The 14779-nt window shown below is 36.2% G+C and overlaps 1 protein-coding gene across 1 annotated transcript; it reads right to left on the reverse strand.

Moving 5' to 3' along the window:
- Nucleotides 1-1050: 1050 nt before the first annotated feature.
- On the reverse strand, nucleotides 1051-7780 carry LOC149779462 (pancreas transcription factor 1 subunit alpha-like). Its single transcript, XM_089938626.1, has 2 exons — nucleotides 7217-7780; nucleotides 1051-2878 (listed from the first exon to the last, which is right to left on the reverse strand). Exons 1-2 carry the CDS (start codon nucleotides 7641-7643, stop codon nucleotides 2688-2690), a joined length of 618 nt encoding a protein of 205 aa, XP_089794752.1. The 5' UTR covers nucleotides 7644-7780; the 3' UTR covers nucleotides 1051-2687.
- Between the last annotated feature and the right edge of the window lie 6999 nt (nucleotides 7781-14779).

Raw genomic sequence — 14779 nt, forward strand, 5'->3', positions numbered from 1 at the left:
TGTAGAAGTCAGTTGTTTAATGAACAGCGTATGCAAAATACACTATGACCTCGCCCTTGGATGAGTGGAAACTGGCAATGTACTTTTTTCTTCACTGTTTATAAGTGTGCTGAGTACATGCGCGCTTGTGTTTATGGTGGATGAAAGATAATCCGATACCTACCTATTGAGACAGCACTTTATAAGTTACATGTTTCTTACACCCATCTCTATGCTATTTTAAAATTGATTAATATAAATCTTTTTGAACAAGTGTAATGTGTTTTGTTGGTAAGGCCTTTGTGTGTCATTGTAAATCAGATCGTAATCTCTCAGGCTACGTATTCATTTTCCTACAACAGTTGCATTTTACAAACTACACCACGTCATCTTGGACTCAGTATTTCTAAATAATTAGCCAACAACATTATTTCTGAGTTTCTTGTAGACCCTGACCCTCAAATATTTTTGAAAAACAGAATGAAACTTGATACGTTGATGAAATTGGGTCGATAAATATCATACTCAGTACTATATCCTAAGAAACACTACTATTAAAAAACAAAACAACAAAGCAATTAATAGATAAGGGAATAATAATAAAAACATTTTAAGTAATATGCAACTCCCGTCTACACATACATTTACCTAACAAACCACTCGCCTCCCTATATGCCTGCCGATATTACGAAAGTATAAGAAGTTATGGTCTCGTTCCACTTTAACCAGCAAAAACCAAACAGGGAGCATAAAATATTTGTACTACAGTAACGAGCTCCATGCGTAAAGGTACCTTGAATCACACTTCTTAAATCTGGGGTAATTAAAAAAATGCATTCAGCAGCACTGAAATTTGTTTATTAAAATAAAAATAGATGCATGGTATTTGCATTTATGTACACTCATATAGTCATATAACTTACAAATTGCCTGGCGAATTAATAATTACTAACATATATATATATATATATATATATATATATATATATATATATATATATATATATATATATATATATATATATATATATATATATATATATATATTCTGTGATTTATTTGTTTGTCTTGTCAATGTTTTGTATTTGCCTTTGAAAAAGATTCATTAAAGAGTCGAAAACGCCCAGGTTAGCTAGATATTAGTTTCGCCCTGTTCGTTGTCAGTTCATTGCATTTATCTTAATCAATCTCTGAAACCCGTGATCCCTTGCTGGATCTAATGCAATTGAAAGGATTGTTATTCGCCATATGATTTGTATTCTTTATATATATATATATATATATATATATATATATATATATATATATATATATATATATATATATATATATATATATATATATATATATATTACAAATATTAATAATTTTCTTTTAACAAGCATACAAAACTTCCTTACTTCGTTTCCTTAAAATATGATTATAAAAAGGACCACACCCAGGCTCAACAGTGATGGCTCCAGTTCTTGCCACTTTGCAGTGGTGTCTTATTTGTTTAGCGCTGGTTTCCTTTTTGCTGTTCTATTTAACGACAAGGAAAAAAAAGGATTGTATATATATTATATTTATGTTTCCATCACAACATTGTTTAAGTAACACATATTTGCTTGCTCTTTTAGATACAATTGTTAGGCAGGGGCGGCCCGTCCATATAGGCAAACTAGGCGGTGTCCTAGGGAGCCAAGATAAATGGGACACCAACTTTTTGGGAGAAATTCGAGGGGGGGGGGGCGCCGATTGCGTGGTTCGCCTAAGGCGCCAGCTGCTGGCAACTATTCTAGGACCGCCCTTGTGGTTTGGTGCCATTTTTCAATATGCAGATCGGAGAACTCGTATTATAATTGACGTCAACCCAGGCTTCGGCTCCATAGAAGACCATCTTGGAGCTGTACTGCCTCCATATTGGTTCCCATAGTAATGACAATCCGAAATGCCTAACTTTCACATACTTTAGCCCCAAGATTGCACATATTAACTTTTATCGAAAGGTTGATAATGTTCCACTTCTTCGGAGGAATTGAAAGTGAATCTACGTTCCAAGATATCTTAAATGTTATCTCTTCTCTGTTTATAATGAATATTACTTATAGAGAATGGTGGTAGTGGTTGTAGCTAAGGAAAGCTGTAAGTGTGAGAAACAGTTGTTTTCCATGAAGAGGTGTGAAGCAAGTTAACCGATTGTTCTGTATTAAGGCACGGACTCTGATGTAAATTCTACACAAACCCAACGTTAACAAAATTAGATATATGATTTCATACAAAGAAGCGTAGTGGCTTGAACACACAACTATAGAAGGAATGGGAATTCTCTGTCTCATCTTGATTCCTTGTCTGAAGCTTTAAACGAATATTTTACGAACACCCTCTCTAACATCTTATCATCGGGTAATGTCAATCTTTTCACAGTCACTTCAATGTCATAGTATACAATATAAGAGCAGAAAAAGAAGATTGTTCCGAATATTCACTGTTCCGGTCGTTACATATACTGAGCAATAATACTGTAAATTGTTCGATTTTTTCATTTTTTCATCTTCATCTCTGATTCCCCGGTCACTTTTTATGTCAGAGAATGTACTATATTCCTAAGCTTCGCTTGTCATTCACACCGTTAAGCGAGACCCTCTCACCGATCCGGAACTGTCCTTGACCTTGATTCCTGTACCAGTGATGACATCATCAAGTACACATCGTGTGCACGAAATCTTTCAGGGACAATTTCCGGACACGTCCGACGAATACGACACCAAATTGAGCAAATCTGCTTCTGTCGGCCTCTCTGGGTACCAGAGTTTAGCTGTCAGTTTGTTGTCAGCAGATTTGATGGGAATTTTCTCGTCGGTCCACGACAACGAGTGGCCTAAGAGTGGAATATTGTCATTCTCGTCTAATTCTGAATCTGGAAAAAAAATATAGGCAAAACTTGTATTAGGTTAGACCAATTAAGACATGATTGAACTTTTTATATTGTACTATGTATTGAAAGGTAAATTATGGAGTAAATGTTCAAATGAAGAAAAAAAACTAGTTTCTCGGAAAAGCATTAATCCAGCAGTATACTCGAAATTTAGCATTAAATGAATCAAAAGTTAGGTTGTTCACAATTACCGACTACATCATCTCCATTTATTAAGACTCTGTTTGCTGCTATATGTGACGTCATTTGAGAACGAACCGATCAGCCCAAAAATTGGAATGAACCATTGAGCTGTGTCAAACCATGAAGTATTATGAAGAAGTTTCCGAGTAGAGCCTACTACCCGTTATATTGTTTTCCCCAAGCGCATTGCAAACAATCAAATCAACATAAATCTACTTAAACAATGAAAATATGTTTAAACATATCATTTAGGCAATGATCGACGCAAAATGAGTGAAGGATGTTGGTGTGGGCGGAGAAGACAGATGCAACACAGTTTTGACTAAAATGAGACACGTGATGCAACACTTTTGTTTAAGTGGTTTAAGCGAGGATATTTAAACTGTAGTGAATATTTTATAACTTTTTTGTTTGTTTTAACTTGTGGTGGACAAGTTCAATGCTGATTGATTGTCAAAATAACTTCTTTTAAAACGATGTACATCTGCAAATGTGCACCTGATACCTGCAGATATAGGTAAATGATAGTGACGTAAAAATGTCAGAGAAGGATAATAATTCTGCCTCTGAGCAAAGAGCAAAGTTTAAAATCCGGACGCTTTAATGGTACTGATATCAAGGCCGACTTGATTAAAGCTTACCGATATCATTCTCTGTCATATCCTATATTTTTGAGGTGTTTTCATTCTTTAAAAATACATAAATACACGGAAGATGATCCGCGTTTTGAAACGACCATTGTTTGCGACTAGCGGGAGGGACGTGGCTGTTATGAAGGAAAGAAGTGATGAAGAGGTTAGATTCAAAGAGGAAGATATTTCTATTATCGCGGGCAATAATTCGTCAACTGTTTTAATATACTGAAAAATCTGAAGTTCATAAAGGTTTGTGCAAGATGGAGTCCCGCATTTGTTAATGGCTGATTAAAAACAGGCTCGGGTTGAAATCTCCAAAAAATACTCGTCAAATATTACAAGAATGACCAGAGAAATTTGAATGAGATTGTCACAGGTGATGAAACATGTTTTCCTTTTTTTTAACACAACTCAAGAGAATTTTTTTTGTGTGAATCACAAGCAACAAGCAGAGACCACAAATCTCTCGACATACTCGGACTGTTTATATAATTGTATATGCACCATTTTCCTTGTAAAAGGCCAGGACATTTGTACTTCTGTGCCTGACTCAGCTTGCGTCACTTGACATTTTCTTGCATCCAAAGTGTTTCAAAAAAGCTGTGGAACACTACCGAACCAACATTTCGAGCAAGGTACCCTAAGTGTCTGTCTACTCAATTATAATGCGCCAGTACATAAATCCTCCGTCGTAACAGACTTTCTGAAGGCGCGCAGCACTACACCCTCCATATAACTCTTATTTTTGCCAATAAATCAACCCCTCACCCCTTTACCCGTGATGATATTGATTGTCATTTTCGAGGCTGATATCACATATTCATTAAAACCTGCAAATGTCTGCAGCCAATTTTTTGTCTGCACCCATCAGTGTACATTTTGTACACTTACCTGTACTTCTCGCGGCTATGGAGTTACCGTCGGCCGAAGGGTTCTTTTGTTGACATGTTCATTATATTTCCGGAGCAAATCTTATGTTTGGTGACGTGTAAATCCACGTGGAATAGCACAACCCTGTCCAGTGACCATTTTGAATTTTGCACTAGATATGGCTGTTACCAATTACGCGTATGTGTCTAAATTTTTGTTCTGGAAAGATTTGTATGCAGCGAAATTGCTCATTTTAATAAACAGGCGACATCTGCACCATATATCGTCCATTAGTATCAACACAGATTTGGGGTGTTGATTTATCGGACTACTGTTATTTAACTCCAAGTGACTTTTGTTCGAATCCCGTAATAAAAAATTAAATGAGCGGTAGACAATTTGAAGCCGTTATGAGGCTGTAAGTGCAGCTTTCCAGTGCAAGAACACCATACCAAAAAGTGAATACAAATGATATTTAATAATTGGATATTCAGACCGAGAATGCGTGTAGAGGTATGGGGGTGTACTTAAAGGGTATGCACTAACGTAGTGTTCACTAATAATTAACTTTGTTGTTCAGCGTACTAATATTTAAAACATTATAACTATCCATCGTAGTATGTGCAAGTTGTGAAATACGTCCTCGTTATGCTTCTGCGTTTAAATGTAAAGTATTTTCGTAATTCTCTCCCAAAATTGTCATCATAAGCATCATTCTCTCTCTCTCTCTCTCTCTCTCTCTCTCTCTCTCTCTCTCTTCATGTCATACTGACCATACGTGCAGCTTTAGTCGTTTCAACTTTTTTTTTATCTATGTTCATTTTATAACTTTTCGCAAAATTGCTATAATACCATCTTTACGTTTGAGAGTGATTCGTCACTTCCACATAAAGAGCAGAAGCGGGTAATATCTGATCATGGTTTGTGAGTGCTATACTTTAAAACAAGCAACTATTCTTAAAAGATCCAGCAGCCATTTTAATCATAACAATTTGGAGTTTTGGATCTTAAAGCACCGAAAATAAGTTTAGACAGAAACACTGGTATCTGACATTCAAGTACCTGTCAAATGGTGTGCAAATATTGGAAATGACGTGCCTTTTCCAACCAGAATTGCTTTTTTCCGACACTGTTTTTAAAAAAATGTATTTAATTATTCACGCACTTTCCGTCAATAATCTTTTATAAGATACTGGCATTTTCTATGCAACATATTCGGTACAATATCTAGATCACCGAATATTTAAGTTGATATTTATTTTTTTAAATGCCGTATGTTGTATGTCCTAACTTGATACGGTATTAGGATGGGAAATGATGTACCAGATATTGACCATAGACTACTGAGTGTTTTGTCATAATCCGTTTCGGTCTAACAGTTGTCATTAGTCCAATGAACACATCACCGTGTGGCATTTAAACCATGACATGTGCCGAGAACTTGGTATCACCGACAAAGGTGTGAACATCGCAAAACTTAAAATGCTCACTGGCTGCTTGGCGAACTTTTAAGTATAATGTCTGTAACTTATCGGACTACAACTATTTTGCAAGCTTAAATATTTTCTCAACCGTTTGACTAAATTTTCAGTAATCACTAAAATTCACACTGGATAAGTTTCAACATAAAATAATTTGATTTTATATGACGTAGCACGCTAGCGAGTAATATTATATGACGTAGTACGCTAATGAGTTTGGTTCTGCCTGCTCTGGCGATAACAGTTCACTATATCAATACTGAACATTATGGTTTCCACTGAAATTTTACCAAACTCACAGGTGAACTGCATCATTTATAAAACTTTGTATGAAGCTAAAACATATTCGAAACAAGATTTCGGAGCCAAAATATAAACAATTTTTTATATGTCTATTTACAAGAAAACAAGACAGTGGTCGCTAGTGAAAAAAAACTAATCTCAATGTACAAATATTGCCATTAAATTATTATGCCCCTATACTTAACAATCAAATAAATTTTCATTATTCGTTTATTCGCAGAAGAAACAACATTAGATAATGTTTATGCTTCCAGGATCTACTAAATAAACGACATTATCAACATTCTTGGTCAAAATTCTCAACTGTAATGTGTTTGAACGCATTGATACTTGCCGAAGATGATCATTTTGTACATATACCTAAGAGGCATAGATACAGGAAAGTTATGTACCCTTTTAAAGATCATATCGACATTTATATAGTAAGTAAACAATATTAAAATGTTTGATTTCATATTAAGAAAAACATAATTTATTCATTTCTAGTTTGTTGGAAAGTACAATTTTCAGTTATAAATGTGAAGTTTTCAAGAAAGATCATATACAATAGCGATTGGAATATTACAAGCGCATGACACGTCACAGACCTTTTGCATAAAAATATATCGAAGGACTGGTAACCTCAAGTGTAACAATGATATGGACTGATTCACTTTATCTTTTAAAGTAATGAATTCCAGTGTTTTAACATGTGTTTACTCTATATTTCAAGAGTATTCTTCTTCTGAGTTGTTTTTTGTCCTCTTGACATTGGAGTAGTTTTTATTGCAATGCTCTTTTACAGCTGAGCAACGGATGAAATTACTGAAGGAAGGAAAACGTAGGTATTTTAAAGTAAATATTCTTACCTGAAAAATGGCATCTGAGAATAACTTTTTCCTGTGGTCTGTTGTGCCTGTTAAACTGATTGTCACCATTGTATCTGTCACATGTCTGTACTATACCCGATAAATAACTGATGTATCTAATTGCCAGCCGCAGTGTATCTACTTTTGACAACCTTCTGTCCGCGTTCACTGTTGCCGGAATGCATGACCGCAAATTATCAAAAGCGTCGTTAATGGATTTCATCCTTCGTCGTTCCCTTATGTTTGCCGCTCTCCGTTGCTGCACCTTTTTGACCGGTCCTTTTGGGGATTTTTTGTTCAAGCTAAGATATTGTTGATTTTCTTGATCAGATTCATTAGAGCAAGACGATCCTAAATCATCACTGTATTCCAACGTGTCATACAAATCGAATAAATCTTCATCTAACGTGTACAAAAAACTTTCCATGTTTATTCAGTTATTTGGTCAGATAAAACAGACTAATTTAGGAAATCGGTTTTTGATAGATGTCCGGTGTAGCTCAATGACCTATTAATTTGTAATAGAGCTATTGTCGTCTGTCGTCTCCAAAGTTCCATACCTGTTCACGCGCGATTATTATTTATACACCGAACTTCGGCACGTGGACACTTGAGTAAAATCAACCAATCAAATCCAGTCTATTGTCATGTCGCGTGAGTGGCACGAGGCAAGTAAGAATTATTTACTATGCAAATAAATAATCCTATTTGACATTGACAGAAATGATTATTATTATCTTAAGAAACTTGTTAAAATCCTGTCATCCCTCCTTGAACAACTTGTTGGGCCAGTCTCTAAACTCGCGTGAGGCTAAAGACGTCTGGACAAATCAGATGGCAACTTTCTCATCGACTATAACGGTACTCTTCTCCTATCTGATCATCTTTTGTGGTTCCCGTTCTGATAATTATATCCAGCTTAAAAATAGTTTTAAAAAACACGGATGTCCAAAATAAAAACGCACGATAGAGTTTTGAATATTAGACAGCAAACTCTCGACGTCTAATCGTATCCACGGCAAAACGAATAACAAACTATTGTGTGTATACTGTTTTCTTATTGTTCTAACTGTGGTTTTGGTAGAGAAATTCGTGGCACAAAAGCATTTTCCTACGTTTGTAAAGAAGCTGCAGAAAAGTTTGATTTCAAATAAAATTGTTTTTATTTGACAGAAAATCCTGGTTACCTTTATACACCGATATAAAGTGCATTTGACACCTGCATAGATTTGTTTCTGTGTTTATTTTTGTCTCATTTTTGGGAACCATCTGTTCACTTCTGTCTTTAGCTGTAACGATATATCTACTTACCATTGTGTGGTACAGGGAATAAAAATAAAAATAAAGAGTCCCTCCTTTTCAGCCAGAACAAAGTCTTCCTCGAATAATAATACATCCCACCCACCCACAAAGTCAACAGGTATGTGTATAAGATATGGAAGCAAAATCAAAATGTTACAACTGAAGAGTGAGAAAAGGAAACAGGAGACATACATGCATGCAATCGTTCGTACATACATACATACATACATACATACATACATACATATTTACGTACACATCTCAATAGATGAACCAGAAGCAAAGAAATTTAGCATATTCCATAAATGAATTAGTAAATTACGATTAAAAAGATGGGATTTTACTTTAGAATTATCATAATTGAGGGGATGCCTTTTTCCGGTGTTTTAATTTATAACTTGCCACTTTTCTGAGTCAATATAGTGACACTTTTATTTTGTTTAAAAAGCTACATTAGTGTCTCGTGAAGTGATAATTGGTCGTAAATTTCCCATACTCTCAGATTAAATAGCTAAAATGTAGCGGTATTCTACAAAGGTTCCTCATAACGGAACGCATTCGGCGACCTAGTACGGAGTAGTAGTAATAGTAGCAGTGGTAGTAATAGACAGTAGTAGTAGTAGTATTTCTAGTAATAGTAGTAGTTGTAGTAGTAACATCATCATCATCATGTTGGTGGTAGTTGGTGGACGGGTGGGTGGACGAAGTAATGGTGAAAATTTTAGTTTGTAAATATCCGTTTCAAAATCTAAATTTCTTACAAGATTCTCCCTCTATTTTAGGTCGAATAACATAAATTTAAAGGGCAATCTAGTTCATGTTATTAAAAAGAGAGCTGTCCTGGTTCGTTTCCGAAAGAGTTTGTAAGTTACGAGTATTGTCCTATCGCACTAGTGGCCTAGTGGTTAGAGCATCCGCCTCGGATGCGGGAGGTGGGTTTCGAACCCGGCCGAGTAATACCAAAGACTTATTTTTAAAAATGGTACTAGCAGCTGCCTCGCTTGGCGCTCAGCATTAAAAGTTAGGACTGGTCGGCCTGGTGTCAGGATAATGTGACTGGGTGGAACATTGTGATACGTTTTTGGCGGCATGATGCCCAAGTGCTAGACATCGTTCGTACATACATACATACATACATACATACATACATACATACATACATACATACATACATACATATTTACGTACACATCTAGTGGCCTAGTGGTTAGAGCATCCGCCTCGGATGCGGGAGGTGGGTTTCGAACCCGGCCGAGTAATACCAAAGACTTATTTTTAAAAATGGTACTAGCAGCTGCCTCGCTTGGCGCTCAGCATTAAAAGTTAGGACTGGTCGGCCTGGTGTCAGGATAATGTGACTGGGTGGAACATTGTGATACGTTTTTGGCGGCATGATGCCCAAGTGCTAGACATCTTTATAAACTTCGACACTGCAGATATCATAGCGATATGACTGAATTTAAAAAAAAAAAACAACGTTAAAAGTCCAACACACACACACACACACACACACACACACACACACGCGCGCGCGTATTTTTCTTGAAGGAACGTCCATAGGCATTACATGACTAGTTGGAATCTCCCGTTGGAATATGGTACAAAATTTTGTTTTCTTCAAAACACATTAATTACAGTGTGTGTGTGTGTGTGTGTGTGTGTGTGTGTGTGTGTGTGTGTGATTTGGATTTTTTAACGTAGCCTTAACACTTTTTCAGACATATTGCTACCATGTCTTCAGTCTGGCAGTTTATAACGAAGTCTAGCACTGGGGCAGCAGGCTGCAGACATGTAGCATGATGCCCCACCCAGTCACATTATCCTGACAGCAGGCCAACCAGTCCTAACACTAACCTCTTAATGCTGAACGCCTAGCAAGGCAGCTGCCAATACTCTTTTTTTATAAGTATTTTGTATGACTCAACCAGGGTTCGAACCGGTTACCTTCCGCATCTGAGGCGGAATCTGTAACCACTTAAGCCTCCGGAGCGGTCGGCAAAAACCAAAAGGAATGAAAATTTTGTCATACTCTGTGTATGTTCGCTTTCATGAATAAATATTACATAGTTCAGGCAGCTTGGGAACTGAGCCTAAAATAAGAAACTAAAATTTACTGCTTGGAGACTATATAGAACTTTAATGAATTGAATTAGAGTAATTGAAGTCAGTAAAGAAAAACAGCTCTGTTAAACACTGACGGATTCTATTGTACGAACTGTGTCAATACTTGGAGACTCGTTCGGGTATTTGTCAAAGCTGGACCATGAGTTACACTTAGAATACTTTCATAAAAGGGTTTGTTATTTTTTTTGAAATCGAAAGCTATTGAAAGTAAATATTCGGCAGAAGACTTTGTTTTTCTTATGAAAAGAGTTAATAGGCATTATGCAGAATGCAAATATAGACCTAAGGCTGCCAGCACAACTAGTTTATTGGAAAAAAAATGCCGCGCTCTCTCTCGAATGAAGGAGACAGGATGTTTGTTTACGCACGGACAAAGTTGTAAACACACGAGCGAAACGCGTGCAAATACATCATTGAAAAAGTTCAAAGGGGCTCCGCGTGATGTAAAAATCCGGGCGGTTTTGAGAGTTTATTTGTCGCTGGGCCAAGAATAAGAAGAAGAAAAAAGAGTCGTTATTTCCTTGATCAACATAGTTTACTGTCGCCTCGTTTGAAACTAACAAATAAAAAAATAAAACAAGCTAATGTTTTCTTTTCCGCGCATTTTATTAGTGAGATAGATGTGCTGGGTGGGGGTGTCACAGTGTGTTTCAATTCACGTTTTGACTGCTAATAGTGATATTAAAGCTAGCGTGTAGCATATTTTTTTAAAAAAGAACAATACACTGGTTTGCCAGTGATTTATATTATTATTATGATTTAATCGCAACATCTCTAATCGTTGGAAAACGAAAACCCGATGGATATTAATGATTGCAACAAAACGCAAATTTTAATCTGAATGTTTTGACTCGCCTTGTTTCTTCTTTATGTTCTCACTTGGTATTGAAAATACCATCGACAGCAAGGTAAATGACTGTCATCGATAACGATTATTCTTGGCTGGTTAACATGACGTGTAGTGGTCTAAGGACCGACATAACAACACTTTGGTGAAATTGACGTTGTTTGTATGATAACTTGCTCTGACTATCTCGTTTAGAAACCATTTATTACAAACAAATACACCCAAACTAACCGCACAAACACTCAGAACGAGGCCAAGTGACCACAGAAGAGGGCTGCTGTGAAGAGAGCGCGCGCTCATAACGCCCAGTCGCTGATATTAGACATCACGACACTGCCATTATCACAAGTGCTGTAAAACAATAGAACTGATCGACCTTCAAGAAATTTAATGGGCCGAGGATAACTCCAAGGCACTTGATGCATTTTTGAGGATCTTTAAACAATGGAATTTAAAAAAAAAATCGAAACCAAAACTAGATGGGGCAACAAAGAAAAAAGCAATAATAAAAAATGTCATGGAATATAAAATCTCACGCAGATGTTTTAAAATGTGTGTGTGTGTGTGTGTGTGTGTGTGTGTGTGTGGTAAATGTGAAGAAACAAGTCAGGTAAGAGAAAAATAGCTTTATGCGGTAATTGTCAGGAAAGCATAAAAGTAGGGTAATCGTGACTTTATACGGTAAATGAGGAGAAAGTAGACAGGCAATGTAAACATCTTTATGTAGAAAAGGTGAAGAAATTATACAGGTAATGCGAACGTAACTTTATAAATACAAATGACTCAGGTAGACTCTTGTTTGACACGATTAAAACTTTAATATTGTTGAACAATGATTGGGATTTAGTTCCAGTTTCCTTCTTTCTTTCTTTCTTTCTTTCTATGTTGTTGTTGTAAGGAGCTCTCATTTCAGATTTATAAATGAAGATACAAAAATGTATCCTTGTTTGTTAATCCCTACGAAAATTGTCCTGAAAATCAAAGCAAAAACAAAGCAACATCATTTCTGAATTTGTCTTTTTTAATAAGTAGGCTTTTCAAAACGATTTAATTCCGATTTTTCTCGAGTCCTATTGAACTTTCATATGTATTAAGAAAAATAATTGGACCGTACAGTGTGGCAATTCATGCATGCCATAACACAACTGTTCAAGAAGATAACACATTTATTTTCTCAAAATCTAATTAACATGCTGTGATTTTCATAATAAAATGTATTATTTTCATGAAAATGCCTTCAACAATATTCCAAAATTAAGATTCGAGTTCACGAAAGGATACAGACTATCTCCCGAAATATTATTATACATATATACATGTGTAAAATACCGCCTTTAAACTGTTACATCTTCGAAAAAAAACAATTAAATTGACCAAACGGATAGCGTCTCTTAATAATTTATTGATTAGTATACAATTTTGAAGTGTGACACCGTTGAAAAGGCAGCTATGCACAATCTCGTTCAGAACCCACTGTTACTCGCTTAATAATCGAGTTCAGCTGGAAGCTGCACAGACCTAAACAATGCCGCTGCATAATGCACCAGACTATTTGGATCTATTCAGTTTCTTCAGAGCAATCAGCAGAAAAAATAAAATAGACCTTGATCATCCGGCACATTATGCGATTTAGATCAAGGAATATGCAGTTTGCAGTTGGACTCGTTGTATAAGCGAGTACGGACGGCAAATAAAAGATTCGTCTCTCTTTAAGTAGGTTTATTTCATAACTGCCTAGTTTACGGGAAGCGCTTCTCGGTGGCTTATAATGGACATTAGTTTCAAAACCTAAAATGATTTTCAGTCCTAACTTAGAATACTGTAAATAAGCGCTGGATTTTGTTCCATTACAAAAACAACCTCCGGGACCGTATCGGGTGTTTGGGGATAGATTAGATTAGCATTGATGATCATTTTTTACATACGACATTTAGCCCCTTGACAGTGCACTTCAGAAAGTAAACAATCTTTTCAAATTGATTTCCAGCCGCTAGAAGAAAAAAATGTTTTATATTTACAAAGTTGAAGTTTAAGAGAGCTGCGTAACACAACAACATATCTCGATAATATACATGTATGTTGCAAACTGGCGAATGCTCGGTTACACCTCACTAATGAAGGTTAGAAATTATATAAACTATTTCGACCCAGTGGCGTCCGAGGAGCTGGTGAAGTGGGGGTGGGCGTGGGTGGGCGGCTGGAGCCAAGCTGAGTGGAAACCAAAATTCCCATGAAAACTAAACATTTTTTAAAATTAGGAATGGGTCCCAGAATTATATTTTGCAGGGAAGGGGTCAGATTTTCTTGCTACGCCACTGTATATACCTGGGTTTTTTTATTATATGTAATATATAGGTATCTAAACAAGATAAAAAATTTGTCAGACACTTGCAAACATAATAACAAACTCGACTAACACCATTTATGTTAAGAGCGTACGTTGTCGCATACAGAACGTTATCATACATTGAGAATGGATCATTAACATAAAAAGGAACAAAATAAGAAATGTAAGAAGTGTAGAAAATGGTGACGTGTCATAAATGACTCGGGTAGATCATTCAAAGACGAAAACACGATATGCTAATTAGTTAGGAAAATATGACGACTGGAGGCAGGTGCCGTAAGGGTACAATGTGTCAGATAGAAAGTCTGCGGACGAGGGTATCATCATTCTGTATAAGTTAATCGGGTAGAATCCTCGTTATCACGGTCCGAGAAGTTGTTGTAACCGGACCACTGGCAATATCGGGTCTTGATCTGGTCACAAAGGCTTTCAGTATTGGGGGCAGCTGTAGCCCTTGTTAACTCGATGTTATATGTGTCCATCTGTATCTAACTGGGAACGGCAAGTCAGGATTAAGTCCGGAGTGCGAATGTCGTGAGATATGTGACTGCAGCCCTCTCTGGGTGCAGCGCAATCGTACCGACTTTAGATTAATGGGGATATATCAACTTTGTATCCCCCGCCAAAGAAAGAAAGAAAGAAAGAAAGAAACAAACAAAAAGATATTTTAAAAAAATGTAAACAAAAAATAAAATTTAAAAAAAAGAAACGAAAAAGAAACACCAACAAATAAGCAACTTGTCCACAAAATACATTCGTACGTTTCTAGATTATTATATATTATATATTTTGGAAACTAAATTCGATTTCAAGCCGAGTGATGATGGTGTTACTAGTATAATGGAAAGTCACTATAACCACGCTTTATTTTAGCATTGTTAAAAATTTTGTATCCTTTTTATGGTTGTGTCAGTTGAATCGCACGGAAAGACTCGTACGTAAT

The sequence above is a fragment of the Sinohyriopsis cumingii genome, chromosome 17, assembly GCF_028554795.1.
Source record: "Sinohyriopsis cumingii isolate HCF-2022 chromosome 17, ASM2855479v2, whole genome shotgun sequence".
NCBI lineage: Eukaryota > Metazoa > Mollusca > Bivalvia > Unionida > Unionidae > Sinohyriopsis > Sinohyriopsis cumingii.

Coding starts and splice junctions, on each gene's coding strand:
- LOC149779462 (XM_089938626.1), bottom strand. CDS start 7,643: ATGGAAAGTTTTTTGTACACGTTAGATGAAGATTTATTCGATTTGTAT. Junction 2,879..7,216: donor TCTCAGATGCCATTTTTCAG/GTAAGAATATTT, acceptor TTTTTTTTCCAG/ATTCAGAATTAGACGAGAAT.